We start from the raw sequence: 16,036 nt of genomic DNA on the forward strand, positions 1-16,036 counted from the left end.
ACACACACACACACACACACACACACACACTACACAACCAAAATAGCCAGGACTCTACCTTACTCTATTAAAGTGTACAGTAAAGAGTCTATTCTTGAAATATGTAAATCAGACACATGCCTGAAACAAAGCAATTATACTAAGAGCTCAAATTACAAATAACTAAACTAAAAATGAATGAAGCACATGACTACACAATAAGTCATACTATGTCTTTATGAACAGACTTGCTTAACAAGGCTGTCTTAGTGGTTCGGACATTAAATATTTCCTTTTGTGCTCCACAGAAAAAAGGAAGTCATTTATTATAATTTTAGATTTTTTTTGTGTTAGGACTATGTTTTAGTCATTTTGTTGTGTTTTGACAAATAACTAAACTAAAAATGAATGAAGCACATGTGACTACACAATAAGTCATACTATGTCTTTATGAACAGACTTGCTTAACAAGGCTGTCTTAGTGGTTCGGACATTAAATATTTCCTTTTGTGCTCCACAGAAAAAAGGAAGTCATTTATTATAATTTTAGATTTTTTTTGTGTTAGGACTATGTTTTAGTCATTTTGTTGTGTTTTGGTCATTTTTATATTTAGTTATTTATTTGGGAGCTCTCTATACAGCAAAGCCTTATCCTGCCTGACTGCTGCACAGGAAGTTGTTTTTGTCATTTATATATTTCTCTCAACACACACACACACACACACACACACACACTACACAACCAAAATAGCCAGGACTCTACCTTACTCTATTAAAGTGTACAGTAAAGAGTCTATTCTTGAAATATGTAAATCAGACACATGCCTGAAACAAAGCAATTATACTAAGAGCTCAAATTACAAATAACTAAACTAAAAATGAATGAAGCACATGACTACACAATAAGTCATACTATGTCTTTATGAACAGACTTGCTTAACAAGGCTGTCTTAGTGGTTCGGACATTAAATATTTCCTTTTGTGCTCCACAGAAAAAAGGAAGTCATTTATTATAATTTTAGATTTTTTTTGTGTTAGGACTATGTTTTAGTCATTTTGTTGTGTTTTGGTCATTTTTATATTTAGTTATTTATTTTTAAAGTCTTAAAATACTATTATGAACCTTTTAGGGCTAAAGAAGGTACAAAGCTGACCCTTTGAGGGTACTGCCCCAGTGACAAGCTGTTGTACCCCTAAAGGAACAATTTTTGCACATATTCTCTGAGAATTTTCCCAAAGTATATATTCGAGCACCATGGTATTATCTTCACTGTACATGTTTTCTTTGGTAGTGAATGAACTAAATTGAAAGGCATGTAAACATCCTGTGAAATGTATACAAATTCATGACCAGTGGATCCAAATATTTTTAATATTTTAAATTTAAAGCTACAAGAAAAATAATTTCAGTGTTTGCCAATGCATCACAAGTGTTCCTTTACATGCCAAGTATAGCATAAAGTTCTTTGCTATTAAGCTAACAAATGAACATTATGATGACTGTTCAGATTAGAGGTCCATCAAAAACTACCTCGGTCATCATCATTCTTTCTTGCTGATTTGACCAGTTTCATTCTGAGTGTAAAATGATGAGTACACCCAAGATTGCCTGAAAAATCACAAACAAAACATTCATTGCTCTTCATAACTGATGACTCATCACAGCCATTATGACATTTTTGAGCATCATCAGTGAGCGCTGCTTGTATCATGGTGTAGGCCGATGCTGTGATGGGTTTATGTCGGCGTTATGACCTCTGGAGCTCGTGAATCACTTAGTGCTCATCTCTTAAAAATCGTTCTCAATATTAAAGAATAGCAGAGTCCACACCACAGCTATAACGATAAAGGCACAGAGAAACAATATCGTTGGAATCATTTTCAGAACGATTTTTTTTCCAGCTGATGAACGGTACAAACATTGACAGCCAATCAGAATCCATCCTGCTATAACGAGCTCGAGAATTTAAAGCGGCAGACGCATGTGCGCTTAGAATAAACAGACGATATCATTCGCTGGTGTGGATGCTAATATCGTTATCTTTATAGTTATCGTTCTTCGTGTGAACCATCAACACAGTCTATGGAATTTTGGCATCTTTGGAATTCCGCTTCTGAGAGTGGGATCAGTTAGAAAAAATATATCATACATTTTTGTCTCAAAAGAAAATTCAAGCACATATAATACAATAAATAAATAGAAATGTAATGTGTTTACGAATAAAAATTCATATGAAACCATGATGATGTAAAAATAAATAAATAAATAAAAATAAAAACCTAACTTCCAGAAAATATTCTGTCTAATTCTGTTTAATGCATTCAATATTCATATTCTTTTTTTCTTTCATTCTTTCATTCATTTTCTTTTCTTTTGGTGAAATAAAATGAATAAATACTGCAATAATTTCTATGACATTTAATGATGTATTATAAATGTAATACTATGTATTATATATGTATGTATAGTTAAATTGGTGCATAAAATTACAAATAATCAAATATTCTTTTCCTTTAGTAAATTTACTAAGTTCTGCTTCTGAAAGTGGGATCAGCTAGAAAAATATATCAGAAACTTTTCAAGAAAATACAACATCAGTGTGTTGGCTTTCTCAAGCATGCATTATACAATAAATAAATAGAAAAATAATGCTTTTAAAAATAATAATTTATATGAAACCATGAGGTGTAAAAGTATTCTAATTCTGTTTAATACATCCAATATTTACATTAATTCTTTCATTCTTTTTTCCCCCCATATTATCTCTTTATTTCTATTTATTTATTTGCTTGTAAAATAAAATGAATCAATACTGCAATAATTTCTATGACATTTAATGCTGTATTATAAATGTAATACTGTGTATTATATACAGTATATGTATGCATTGATGCATAAAATAATTAAATATTCTTCCTTTCATGATTTAAAAAATTACTTCTTTTAAAGTTTTGAATCTGCTTGGTTACTTTGGCGGTTTGGTTGAAATGACTGGGAAAAATATGAAAATAACATTTCTGATCAGTTCTAGACTGAGGTGTTGTGTGAGGACATGCATCCCAAAACCAGGCGTCTCAGAGCGACACACCCTGCTAAATGAGCGAGTCCTTTCCCTGATCTGAATGAGCTAAAACGAGCTTAGGTTAAGTATAGGTTAGCTCACGAGGAACCATCAGGAGGAATGCTCATCCCAGCAGAGGAACAACTCCCCTCGATATAATCGCCCCGAGCTGTAAATCCAGACCCGCATTTCTGCTGTCTGCGGCCACTTGCCTCACACGGCAATATAAGGAAAGGTCATCATCAACACCAGCCCCCGTCCCAACAACTGTGCCAATGACCTCACGTGGAAGTGTGCATCTGCTTGCTTCCGAGCCACAGAATGTGTGTGTGTGTGTGTGTGTCCTGCAAAACAGGTAGGTTTTAAAAAGAAACGGCTCTGCAGTAAATCTCGTTCTGTTTTCCGAACGCAGGGATGGACCCAACAGCACAAGAAGAGCATAAATTCCAGGACGGAAAGAAGCGTTGGATTAAGTTTCCTTTCAAGCTCGAGGTCCTTGGCTTAGCAGTCTACCCTTTTGGCCTGAAAGCGAGACAGACAGCGAGTGAAAGAGGAGCCATGAGGCTTCCCCTGTGCGCGCCCCCCTCCTTCCACCCTGGGCGGCAGTAAATCAGGATGGCAGTTAACTAGGAAGCAGCTGCTAATCATAGTTTTACTGGGGAGAGCAGGAAGTCATCTCCTGACCCCGCCTGCTGCTCCTGGTCTCCTGTGACTGTGACAAAAGGACAGTATGTGGGCAAAAGCCAAACGTCGGCACAGCCACGGCCTGCTCAGAAAGTGCCACAGGAAACCTGCCTGCGCTGCTATCATATCCACCATCTTCAAAAAACAAAGGCCCGTCTCTTCCACGGCAGCCTCGGCGGAGAAAAAATATCACATGGACTCAGATTTTTGGGGACGCTTCGCACACACTCAACCCAAACCCACAGACATGAAAGCTAAAGGGAAGAGGAAGTTACTAAATATTACTTTCAAAATGTACGTGCCCTTAGTGCACACATGGCGCGAAACTACACATCCCATATGTTTGGGGGAAACTCACGAAACGCCAAGAACATATGGTGAAAAAAAAAAAACAAGATATCCTGGCCATATTCATTCCCACAACGCATAAAATATGGACAAAATAAAGATTATTGGAGCAAGAAAATACTATTTCACAAATGTTTTTTTACCTCAGACGTTTAATTCAATGTGTTACTTGTCATTTCTTTGTAGAATTTCTAAATGAAAATTGTTTCAACACCAAATTTTTTTCAGTACACCAATTCATTCCCCTTTGTTGTCGTCAAATTGTGGTCATGTTGTATTTGTAATTTCTCAATTTATCAATCTAGTTAAATTGTAAATGTAACCAAAATTAACATGAGGAAAATGAAGAGAAAAAATTAAGCCACACATCTACATATAAATAATACATTTATTTTCCTCTGCATGTCACGTGTGGAGCTCCATAATATTTCACTCAAAAGAAAGAAATAAGAAATTATATTTAGCTGAAAAAGAAGGAAGCAAGTTTTAGGGTCATTAATTATTATTATTATTATTATTTTTTGGACATTTAACACTTTTGTCCCCAAATCTTATTATTGTGATTCAAAAAATATCATTCTCATTGCTGTAATGCTGAAAAGAAATGTAATTATAATGAAATGCAATGATAACTATCATATTATATTAATTTATTATTATATTTCAAATTAGTTTAAACTGAACTTATATATTATTAAATATTTATATATTTAAAATATGTTACTTCAATTATATTATTGAAGTATTTACCCATGAAAGTATTTGTTGTACTCACTTTTAAAAAAATAAATAAAATAAAATAAATCATGATTATAGTAAAAAAGTAAATTGTTCTACTACTGAAATGAGAACTTTTTACTTTTTTCTACTAATTTTCAGGTGTGCTGGGAATGTTTTTTTTCGCGAAACTACACATCCCATATGTTTGGGGGAAACTCACGAAACGCCAAGAACATATGGTGAAAAAAAAAAAACAAGATATCCTGGCCATATTCATTCCCACAACGCATAAAATATGGACAAAATAAAGATTATTGGAGCAAGAAAATACTATTTCACAAATGTTTTTTTACCTCAGACGTTTAATTCAATGTGTTACTTGTCATTTCTTTGTAGAATTTCTAAATGAAAATTGTTTCAACACCAAATTTTTTTTCAGTACACCAATTCATTCCCCTTTGTTGTTCATTCCCCAAATTGTGGTCATGTTGTATTTGTAATTTGTTCCCTCAATCTAGTTAAATTGTAAATGTAACCAAAATTAACATGAGGAAAATGAAGGGAAAAAATAAAAAATTAAGCCACACATCTACATATAAATAATACATTTATTTTCCTCTGCATGTCATGTGTGGAGCTCCATAATATTTCACTCAAAAGAAAGAAATAAGAAATTATATTTAGCTGAAAAAGAAGGAAGCAAGTTTTAGGGTCATTAATTATTATTATTATTATTATTTTTTGGACATTTAACACTTTTGTCCCCAAATCTTATTATTGTGATTCAAAAAATATCATTCTCATTGCTGTAATGCTGAAAAGAAATGTAATTATAATGAAATTTAATGATAATTCTTATTATATTTCAAATTTGTTTAAACTGAACTTATATATTATTAAATATTTATATATTTAAAATATGTTACTTCAATTATACTACTGAAGCATTTACCCATGAAAATATTTGTTGTACTCACTTAAAAAAAAAAAATAATAAAATAAAATAAAATAAATCATGATTATATTAAAAAAAAAGAACTTTTTACTTTTTTTCTACAAATTTTCAGGTGTGCTGGGAATGTTTTTTTGGGGTTTTTTTGCAAGAATTATATGTTGGACAATATGATGTTAGTGGTTTATGCAATAATGATGCATTAAAAAATGGTTACAAAACAAAGGCTCTTACTGTGAACACATCATCATCCCCAAGTTCAGCCTCATTCTGGGGTGTTGAAGAGGAAGTTGTGGAACCTAAAATATAACACACAAACAGAGTTTTAGGGTCATTAATTATTATTATTATTATTATTTTTTGGACATTTAACACTTTTGTCCCCAAATCTTATTATTGTGATTCAAAAAATATCATTCTCATTGCTGTAATGCTGAAAAGAAATTTATTTATAATGAAATGCAATGATAACTATCATATTATATTAATTTATTATTATATTTCAAATTAGTTTAAACTGAACTTATATATTATTAAATATTTATATATTTAAAATATGTTACTTCAATTATATTATTGAAGTATTTACCCATGAAAGTATTTGTTGTACTCACTTTTAAAAAAATAAATAAAATAAAATAAATCATGATTATAGTAAAAAAGTAAATTGTTCTACTACTGAAATGAGAACTTTTTACTTTTTTCTACTAATTTTCAGGTGTGCTGGGAATGTTTTTTTTGTCTAATAATTAGGGCTGGGAATCATCTGAATTTTAGCGATTTCGATTCTGCTTATCGATTCCGATTCTTAGTGATTCCTAGTTTAGATTCCAATAATGTATAAAAGAATTAAATCAAACATCTAGATATCAAACATATTTATGTTGTGTCTTTTTGCAAAACATTCTGTTGCAGCTGAATATCATGAACAAAATTCAACAGCCTACAAAACAAAAATCAGCAGCCTAAAGAACACTTACACAAGGAACTTTTGCCTATGGTTTTAACAAAAATATAACAACAAAAAATAAACTAGACTAACTAATATAGATTTCGAACATTAAAACAAGTAAACAGTCTAAAATAAAAACATAAACAAACTAGCAATAGCACAAATAAATACAACTAAACAAAGTTCAGATACAGAAAGTGAAATCAAATGTAATCAAATGTAAATTAACACTGCATAGTTTTCTTTTTATAAATAAGATATAGATTAATCCTTATTAAAGTTACAGAAGTTATTGAGTCAAGATCACTGAGTGATTTTCTTTTTCTTTTGTTCTTTGATTAACATTAATGACAGAAAGTAGCAGTATTATTAGTAATCTGACTCGCGTGAATCTTCTTTCTTTACGTTTATGTAAACTTAAGGCAAAACTGTCTGTGTTTACAAGGATATTTTGACATCATTTTGTGTGCATTTCTAGAAGATGTGAAAGAGAACAAAACTCAGTATTCACGCACTATATAAGAAGCAGCTTTTTTCCTGCGCATGTGTGCGCAGCACAGAAAACAGTGTGTGAGTGCCGAATTGAGTTCTCTTTCTCATCTTCTTCTCTTTGAATGGTTTAAAATCACATTAAAGTGCACACACATGAATCGAGTAGCAGAGTCGAAATGCGTGTGTCGTATCGATTCCACGGTTCTTGGAATTTTGGAGCCGGTTCTCAATAGCCAACCCTATGAATAATAAGGGCCATACTAAAGTAAGTATTAAGTCAGCAGGTCAGGTGATCTCAAGATGGCTGCCACCACGAGGGGAGACCCCACTTATAGAGTCTTCATTTTATGTGAGCGTGCAGAATTTAAAGAAACGTGTTAAAGTTACTTTAAAAGTACTTTACTGTGTGTTTAGGTCTAAAACAAGCTTTTTTGGAGTGGAAAGATATGTATATGTAATCAACACATCCATGTAGAAAAAATCTAGTGCACCTTTAAGCCTGGATACATGTGTTTTGTCTAAATCCAAAGTAGTGTTTTTCTGCTTTCAATGTTCTTACCCTCCGTTATGTCCTCCAAGGCTTTCCGCAGACCTCTGTCAAAGGCACGGGCATCGGCGGGGCTCTGGAACGTTAGGCCGCATTTTTTGTTGTCGACCTTCCAGTGGTGAAATGTGGGCGTGGCCTTGGTGTAGATCAGATCCTTCCTCACGAAACATTCCAAAATCACCTGCCAGCCAAAACAAGTGAGACATATCAGAGACGGAGCCCACAGCCTGCCGCTGCTCTGCTCTGGTAGAGGTCACTGCCTGAGAAATGTCTTGCAAATCACATAACAAATGGATTCGTAAACAGATTTGTCTTGGAAAAGAACCCAGCATGCAAAACTCCCCGGGTTGTAAATCAGCTTGATTTCCTAAAAGCCCCTGGGGAGGAAGAAGACTATGAATATTCGTGCCACACCTGCTTGTCTTTGAGGCGCTCGCCGTGGATGAGGAAGTCACTGTGGCCGGTCAGCTCAGCAGACATCACCTTACAGACGCCCACCCTGCTGAGGCCCCCACCTTCCTGTGCCAGCCATCCCCCACTCGAGTCATCTCGGGTCATGACCACCGCTTTCATTACCTTCATTATTCAGTGTCACATGAATCTTCAGAAATCATTCTAATATACTGATTTGCATACTCAAGAATCATTTATTATTATTATCGATGTTGAAAATATTTGTGTTTTTTGATCATTTTGTGGAGTTACTTATTTCTCAGGTTTCCTTGATAAATAGACAGTTCAAAAGAAGAGTATTTGTTTAAAACAGAAATCGTGTGCAACGTTATGAATTGTTTTACTATCACTTTTGATCAATTTAATGCTTTCTTGCTGAAAAAACGTATTAATTTCTTTCAAAAGAAAACATAAAACTTACTGACCTAAAACCTTTGAATAGTAGTGTAATTTCGATAAATAAACTTTTTATTTTATCATTGAAATAAATTTTATTTCAATTAATAAAATATCATATTTTAGCCACACTGGCCAGCTGTACTCTAAATCCAGCTGTGTATTTTCCATTCATCTGCGGCTCTACACAGTGATGTCAGACATAGCAATGGGGAAATCAAGCATCAACACCTCAGGCCAAACAAGATGGCCTGTCAGTAAGAAACTCACAATATTCACAGTGTTACACATGGCCAGAGGACAAGAAAGCAAAATTAAAATCAATTTGAAAAAAGTCATCCCTAGAGGCATCTGCACTCAGACTCGAGCCAGGTTTACTTTCAAACGAACTCAACTGTTCTTCCTCTGCAATGCTGTGAAAGCCAGCAGTCAGCCTTATATGGTAACTTGAGCTGGCGTGTTCAATAATTAACCAGAGAAGGAGAGCGGACGGGTGAGGAGGTGAGGGCACGTCTCTCAAGACCAGAGAGCAACGAAATCAATAGAATGAGCCAGAGGAAGGAAATGGCCTCGTGTACGTGTGAACGCTCACACTCTACATTAAGCCCTCAAACTTCTGACTCATAAATAACCAGTCACTTTTTAAGATCTCAAATGTTTCCCATGAGACTGCAGTGAGATGTAGAGCAAATTAACTTCTTAGATCTCAGGCATGTCTCCTCCAGAGTTTCAGAAGAGTTCTCAACAATGTCTCAAACAGTATACGATAAATAAACTTTTTATTTTATCATTGAATCATTTTATCATTTTATTTCAATTAATAAAATATCATATTTTAGCCACACTGGCCAGCTGTACTCTAAATCCAGCTGTGTATTTTCCATTCATCTGCGGCTCTACACAGTGATGTCAGACATAGCAATGGGGAAATCAAGCATCAACACCTCAGGCCAAACAAGATGGCCTGTCAGTAAGAAACTCACAATATTCACAGTGTTACACATGGCCAGAGGACAAGAAAGCAAAATTAAAATCAATTTGAAAAAAGTCATCCCTAGAGGCATCTGCACTCAGACTCGAGCCAGGTTTACTTTCAAACGAACTCAACTGTTCTTCCTCTGCAATGCTGTGAAAGCCAGCAGTCAGCCTTATATGGTAACTTGAGCTGGCGTGTTCAATAATTAACCAGAGAAGGAGAGCGGACGGGTGAGGAGGTGAGGGCACGTCTCTCAAGACCAGAGAGCAACGAAATCAATAGAATGAGCCAGAGGAAGGAAATGGCCTCGTGTACGTGTGAACGCTCACACTCTACATTAAGCCCTCAAACTTCTGACTCATAAATAACCAGTCACTTTTTAAGATCTCAAATGTTTCCCATGAGACTGCAGTGAGATGTAGAGCAAATTAACTTCTTAGATCTCAGGCATGTCTCCTCCAGAGTTTCAGAAGAGTTCTCAACAATGTCTCAAACAGTATAAATGACTGGGAGAAACCACAACTCAATATAGTAAAGGAAGTCCCGCCCATCAGTTAAAAGAGCCAGTCAGTAAATGCAGCATCCCACATGCACATTAGATAGAAGCAAAACTATACCGTTTTTATCAGATAGTATTGGTGATTTGACGTTTTTGAAAAACGGACTTAGCCAGTAATTTAGAAGAATTTTCCATTCAAATAGACAGGAGCTGTAGCAAGACTATTGGTTAGACAGAAAACTGTGTGGCTGCCAAGTGGACTGACTTGCCTTGAAGGAAATTTGGCTCAGAATTGCCAAGTTTGCAATAAAAAGTCAGAGATTTCAGTGTGAAATCAAACATGTCTTTTTCAGACCTAATGATCTGCACTATGCTGCCAAATCTATTTTATTATAACTCTACCTTTACAAAATATATGTTTATTTAACTGTACAATTAATATACATATTTAAAGCTAAAAATAAGACCGTATATTTCAGTCTTTTTTATGTACTTGCCAGAGATATACTTAACAAAATTACTTAAGTACACTTGGCTTATACTGACATGAATTTGACCTGAACTGAATTTGATCTTTTTTGCACACAGTTCTATTAATCTACACAGAAACAGATAAACATTTGGTTGATTTTACTGACAATTCTTCCACAGCGTAAATAAACGCTAAGTATGATTGTTACGTTCAGCTAAAGAAAACTTACAAGTGTAATTTCAGTAGGGCTGCACGATTATGACAAAAATCATAATTGTCGATTATTCCCTTGAAATTGTAATTGCGATTATTAATTACGATTATCACAATTTACATTGAATGATGTTTATATTTCAGAATAAAAAAATATTTATAATATATATTCGTTTTATACTATAATATTTAATATTTATAGTAGTTTACTGAGAGTATACTTCAAAGTGTAGTTTCATAAACTAAAGCTAAAAAAGTCTCAAAGTCTATTATTGTTACACAAAAAAAATACACTTTTTTTAACCAAAACGTGGGCAAGTTTAGCCCTAATAAGTATTGGAATAGTACACTTAAAAGTATATGGTACATTGATTTTAGTATACTTACATAAAGTAAACAGTATGCCACCAATTAAATAATTTGTTTCTATTGTTATGACTGAATCTGAGACAAAGCCGATGCTTCAATGAAATATCCTGAAAGTAGAGCAACCTTTAAGCAATAAAATGTTCCTCTGGGATGTGATGTTGAATTGAAAAGCATCTAGAACAATCCAGATTCTGTCTAATGAAAGAGAATACGACATGGTCTACAAAACACTGAGCCATGGCATAGACCGCAGCAGCCATATGAGCGGGTATTACCATCATCCATTTGTAATTATTATACACAGTGACTGGCCCAGGGCCTACATAGATGTGGCTCCTCTAGTGGAAAGAAACAGAGAAATGCTGTCTGTGGGATTAGAATTAATGAGGGAGGAAGTCCTGTGGGAGCAGCACCGTCTAATGTACTTACACTAAGAGAGCCAGGCCAGGGGATTGTCTCCATGCCAGAGTCATTCAATATCAGCGGCTAATTAAAATCAAATCAAATGTAACTCCTAATAAAACTAGGTGTTTTTCATAATTGAATGAGCGGAGGGCTGGTGATTCCTTTCTAAGCTGCAGCTGTCGGTGCGATTCACACCACACGTCATTCATGTCCCGGGGGATGTCTGGGGTTCTGGGGACCAAAAGCTGTCAGCCTATACCTGAACAGACTCATGGAAAGTTTGTCCGATCAAAGCACACATTTGTAATCTTTCAAGAACATGTCAAGGGCATATTTCACCTCAAAACCATAATAAAAATGTATGTATAATATAACAGCATTATTTTAGTATTATTTATATACTGTTATAGTATTTAATATTTTCATAAATATTCTAAATAATATTTTTAAATGAAACTTTTCAGTTTTCATTTTAATTAAATTTTTAGAAATTTCAGTAATATTACATTTACTTATTTCACTTAGTTGCCAGTTAAAAATTTCAGTTTAGATTTTTCATCTAATATCCATATTTTATTTTATTATTTATAGTTTTGAACTCATACGTCATTCCCCGGAACTGCTTCCATGTACAACTGTTGGCGCAAGCTAGATTAAAGTGATTATTACGTTTTGAATATGGATATTTTTCTTACAAAAACGCATCGATTCGCTACAGGAGGCCTTTGTTCACCCCCCGGAGCCGTGTGAGACACTTTTTTTTATGGATGGGCGATTTTTATTTAAGTTCTTTTGGACTGAAGCAATGCAACACCCGCTGAGTGCCATTAAACAGCTTGAAAGATCAAAGACAATTTTTAATATAACTCCGACTGGATTCGTCTGAAAGAAGAAAGTCATATACACCTAGGATGCCTCGGGGGTGAGTAAAACGCAGCCTAATTTTCATTTTTGGGTGAACTAGCCCTTTAATGGTTAAATATTTCTTTGTAATCATGGTAATATTGATGTAATTCTCATGAAACCATAAACTGTTAAAAAAAAAATAATAATAATTAAAACCAGAAAAACAATTATTAATCATTTACAAGGCTGCTGGATTTGGAGCAAACATAAAGGAAAACTACCATGTTTGTCAAGCCAAAATGTCCAATATCAGTTACTTGACTGGTGCATATATATTGATTAAAAGCATTGCGAATATTACTGATAAGCTCTTTCACAACAGGTCTAAAAGAGGACGCATGATAAAACCTGGATGTTAAACGCAGAAAGGCGAGTGAAAATGTCACTGAAGTATGTGTGAGTGTTTATGTCTGTGTGTGTGAGAGAGTGAGTCATTCCATCCATCTGTGATGTGGAAATTTACAAAAAACAGCTCTTTTTCCTCGTTTTTCCCTCATGCTGTTTGAAAGATCGCACCCCTTTACACTCTGGTGAGTGCAGGAGGGCACGACAGGGTGAATGGGTGAGATATCTATTAGAAATATAAGCGCAAATAGGACTGATTGTCAGTGTGAACATGTCCACTCATTTTACGCAAAAAGATACTGAAATCTTCTCTTTCATTTCTAACACACTCTTATTATAATCAGTGAATGTAATGAGGAAACGTCTGATTAAAATTAGAGACGGCTGTTTCCTTCCTGTGTGATGTCAATGTTGCTTCCTGTTGTTTATCTCCTTTGTCCTTCCAAGGACACTAGACATCTATAACAGGAGACTTGCTTTTTTTTACTCACATCTTTGGCATTTTAAATCATCAACTTATTTTAGAATTCTTTGCATTACATATTCTTTCTGATATTTGATACAGACAAACGGAGACGTCAAAATCACGCTACAGTATACTGAACAACAAAATATTCCTGTGCTGTTTGAGCAATGGATTTCCATGACCTTTCCAGTCGTTCATGATAACTCGATAAGGATTTTTTTTTTATCTTTCTTTAGAGGCAGATTTCCCCAATAAAAAAAATAAAAAAACCTTCAGTCTGCTCCTCACACAGTTTTTGTATGGCTTCAGAAGTGTTTTAGGTCTTTCTTGGAGCTTGACAGACATGGTCACTATGACTGTCGTTCAATAGAAAAGATTTGCGTGAAGATTCAAAACTGCTTCTTTTGTTTTCCACAGAAAAATAACAGCATCCCGGTTTGGACAACTTAGATTCTTTGAGAGAACGTGCCTCTACTTACATTACAATTCACTGCAGTTTCCAGTAAAAATAAACACTAGTGGTTTTTATTCCTTTTCACACATATTATTAATACAGGGGCAGATTATCGATTAAGAAAGACATATTTTGCTTGGTTCCACAATACTGTTATTTACTATAGTGCATGATTTGTAAACTAATACATTTTGACATTTGTGTCACATAAGCAGGTCCATATGCATGGCTTTTCTGATGAAGTAAACTTGCTCTGTAGCTCACCTGGTACAGCACTACAATAGTCCCGTGAAATAAGAGCTCAAAGACTCATAGAAGCAAGCTAAAATGGCATAGTTGCTTAAGGAAATGTGTTTTTATCTCACATTAGCTTTGGTTAACACTATCGGTTAGATTTGGATTAAGGTTAAGTGTAGCTGGTACGTTATTATCAAATGCAATTCATCTTTTAGCGCCGCTCACTGAACATTTCTTTTCTGAAGCGCCACGGTAAGTATAACAATGTAATAAAATGTTGACAGATTCATGCTCATCTGTTTCATATAAAACTGAGTGCTTTTAGCACCACTCATTAGGGCTGTCAAAAAAAATTCGAATTTCGAATATTCGTCGAATTTAAAATAAAAATCCACATTCAAATGCAAAAACGTTGCATTCGAATTTTAGGTGTGCGTTAAGGAGGCAGCCTTATCAGTGGCGCACGAGATGCGATGACGATGTAAGTGTCATTGCATTTTAATGTTTTTGTTAGCCTATCCAGCGCTGCTGCGTTGTTAATTACAAATATTGTGCTGTTTTGTTTATAGTTGTTTAAGCAACTTAATTAATTATAATTGGTTTATAAACATTATTTTAAACATTATGCACTTTTTTCACGAATAGTCATTTTATGCTTTGAATAAACGTGCATTAGTAATATTTTGCTCGATGCGCCCTCTTGTGGCCTCAGAAGAGAAACCAAAAGCTTTTCTTCACTATTATGCATTTTACATTCGAATATAATTCGAATTTTGATAATATTTAGTACAAAATTCGAATTTAGTTTTTCAGCCATTTTGACAGCCCTACCACTCATTAGACATTTCACTTTGAAAGAGTCGCAAAACATGCAAAAAGCATCATAACATAATTTTGAAAATGCTTTAGAAATGCTGCTACAAGCATGTTTTTCCACAGAGCCTGGGTTGGGTTTGGAACAACATGAGGGTGAGTAAATGATAACAGAATTGTATTTTCATTTTGGATGAATTATGTAATCAGACTGGTTTTTGTCTACAAGTACTGCCAAAGAGCAAACAGTCAAAGAAACAAAACAAAACTAGACATTTCCTGACATTTTCATGACTATGGACATCCAAAATATAACCTGCATGATTCAAACACATCCACAAATTTCACTGCATTCATGTTAAGCAGTTGCTTTTACCAGCGATAGTTAGCTGGTCATCTTTTCCAAGTAAATAACTGAGAATATTTAGCATGTCTCTTTAGCATGCTGGGACATCTACCATCTGGCTTTCTCAGGGGGGACAAAATAGGGTCATAGAATTACAGGCATTTAACAGACACAATGTGAAGCGTGTGCGTACACGCATATACAAACACAGACACACACAACAGAATGTACGAAGGCGGCGAAAGCCACGACTCCCTCTGCTCGCTGCCATCCCAGGCTGGAAGGTGTCTCAGTGCGGCCTCTCTCCCATCTGTGCGGCAGTGGGCATCAGGCCACTATAAGCAGCCAAGAAACGACTCACTGAGCGCCACACAGGTGAAACTCCATCAACCTGAGCACAAACATCTTCCTTGTTGCATCTCCATTCAGCTGCATCACATGTGTTCATTCAATTGTTATAGTCTTTTAGAAGGAATCATAATGGAAATGTAAAAAGAATAGAAACAACCCCCATCCACTTTCATTTTCAGTCAATAATTTCTTAAAGAGTTACTTCACCCCCAAATTAAAAATCTCATAATTTATTCACCCATGTGTTGTTCCAAGCCCATAAGACCTTCATTCATCTTTGAAAATGTTTAATGAAGCCTGAGAGATTTCTGTCCCTCACTCAAAGTACACGCAACTAAACTTGTATTGATCAATGTTTACATTTGAATAAAAACCTACATGAAATCCGTCCATCGTATAAAGCGATAATGTCTCTTCAGAAGACTTAGACTGCTTGATTCATATGCATAACAAAGCTTTTATGAACTTTATAAAGCATCAAAGTTTTGATTGAGGAAAGACAGAAATCTCTCAGGTTTCTTTAAAAATATCTTCATTTGTGTTTCAAAAATGTATGAAAGTCTCATGGGTTTGGAACAATATAAGTGGGAGTAAATGAT

General features: G+C 34.7%; 1 protein-coding gene across 1 annotated transcript in view; it reads right to left on the reverse strand.

Moving 5' to 3' along the window:
- Positions 1–8,309, reverse strand: part of LOC107717835 (sprouty-related, EVH1 domain-containing protein 2-like) — a 15,235-nt gene extending 6,926 nt beyond the window's left edge. Inside the window, exons 1-3 of the mRNA XM_016524715.1 lie at positions 8,151–8,309; positions 7,749–7,917; positions 5,980–6,044 (exon numbers count right to left, since the gene is read on the reverse strand). Coding sequence (XP_016380201.1) covers positions 5,980–6,044; positions 7,749–7,917; positions 8,151–8,309 — 393 coding nt within the window. The remainder of the gene's footprint in view (positions 1–5,979; positions 6,045–7,748; positions 7,918–8,150) is intronic.
- Positions 8,310–16,036: the final 7,727 nt, after the last annotated feature.

Source organism: Sinocyclocheilus rhinocerous, unplaced genomic scaffold, assembly GCF_001515625.1.
Source record: "Sinocyclocheilus rhinocerous isolate Xijiao unplaced genomic scaffold, SAMN03320098_v1.1 scaffold780, whole genome shotgun sequence".
Taxonomy (NCBI): domain Eukaryota; kingdom Metazoa; phylum Chordata; class Actinopteri; order Cypriniformes; family Cyprinidae; genus Sinocyclocheilus; species Sinocyclocheilus rhinocerous.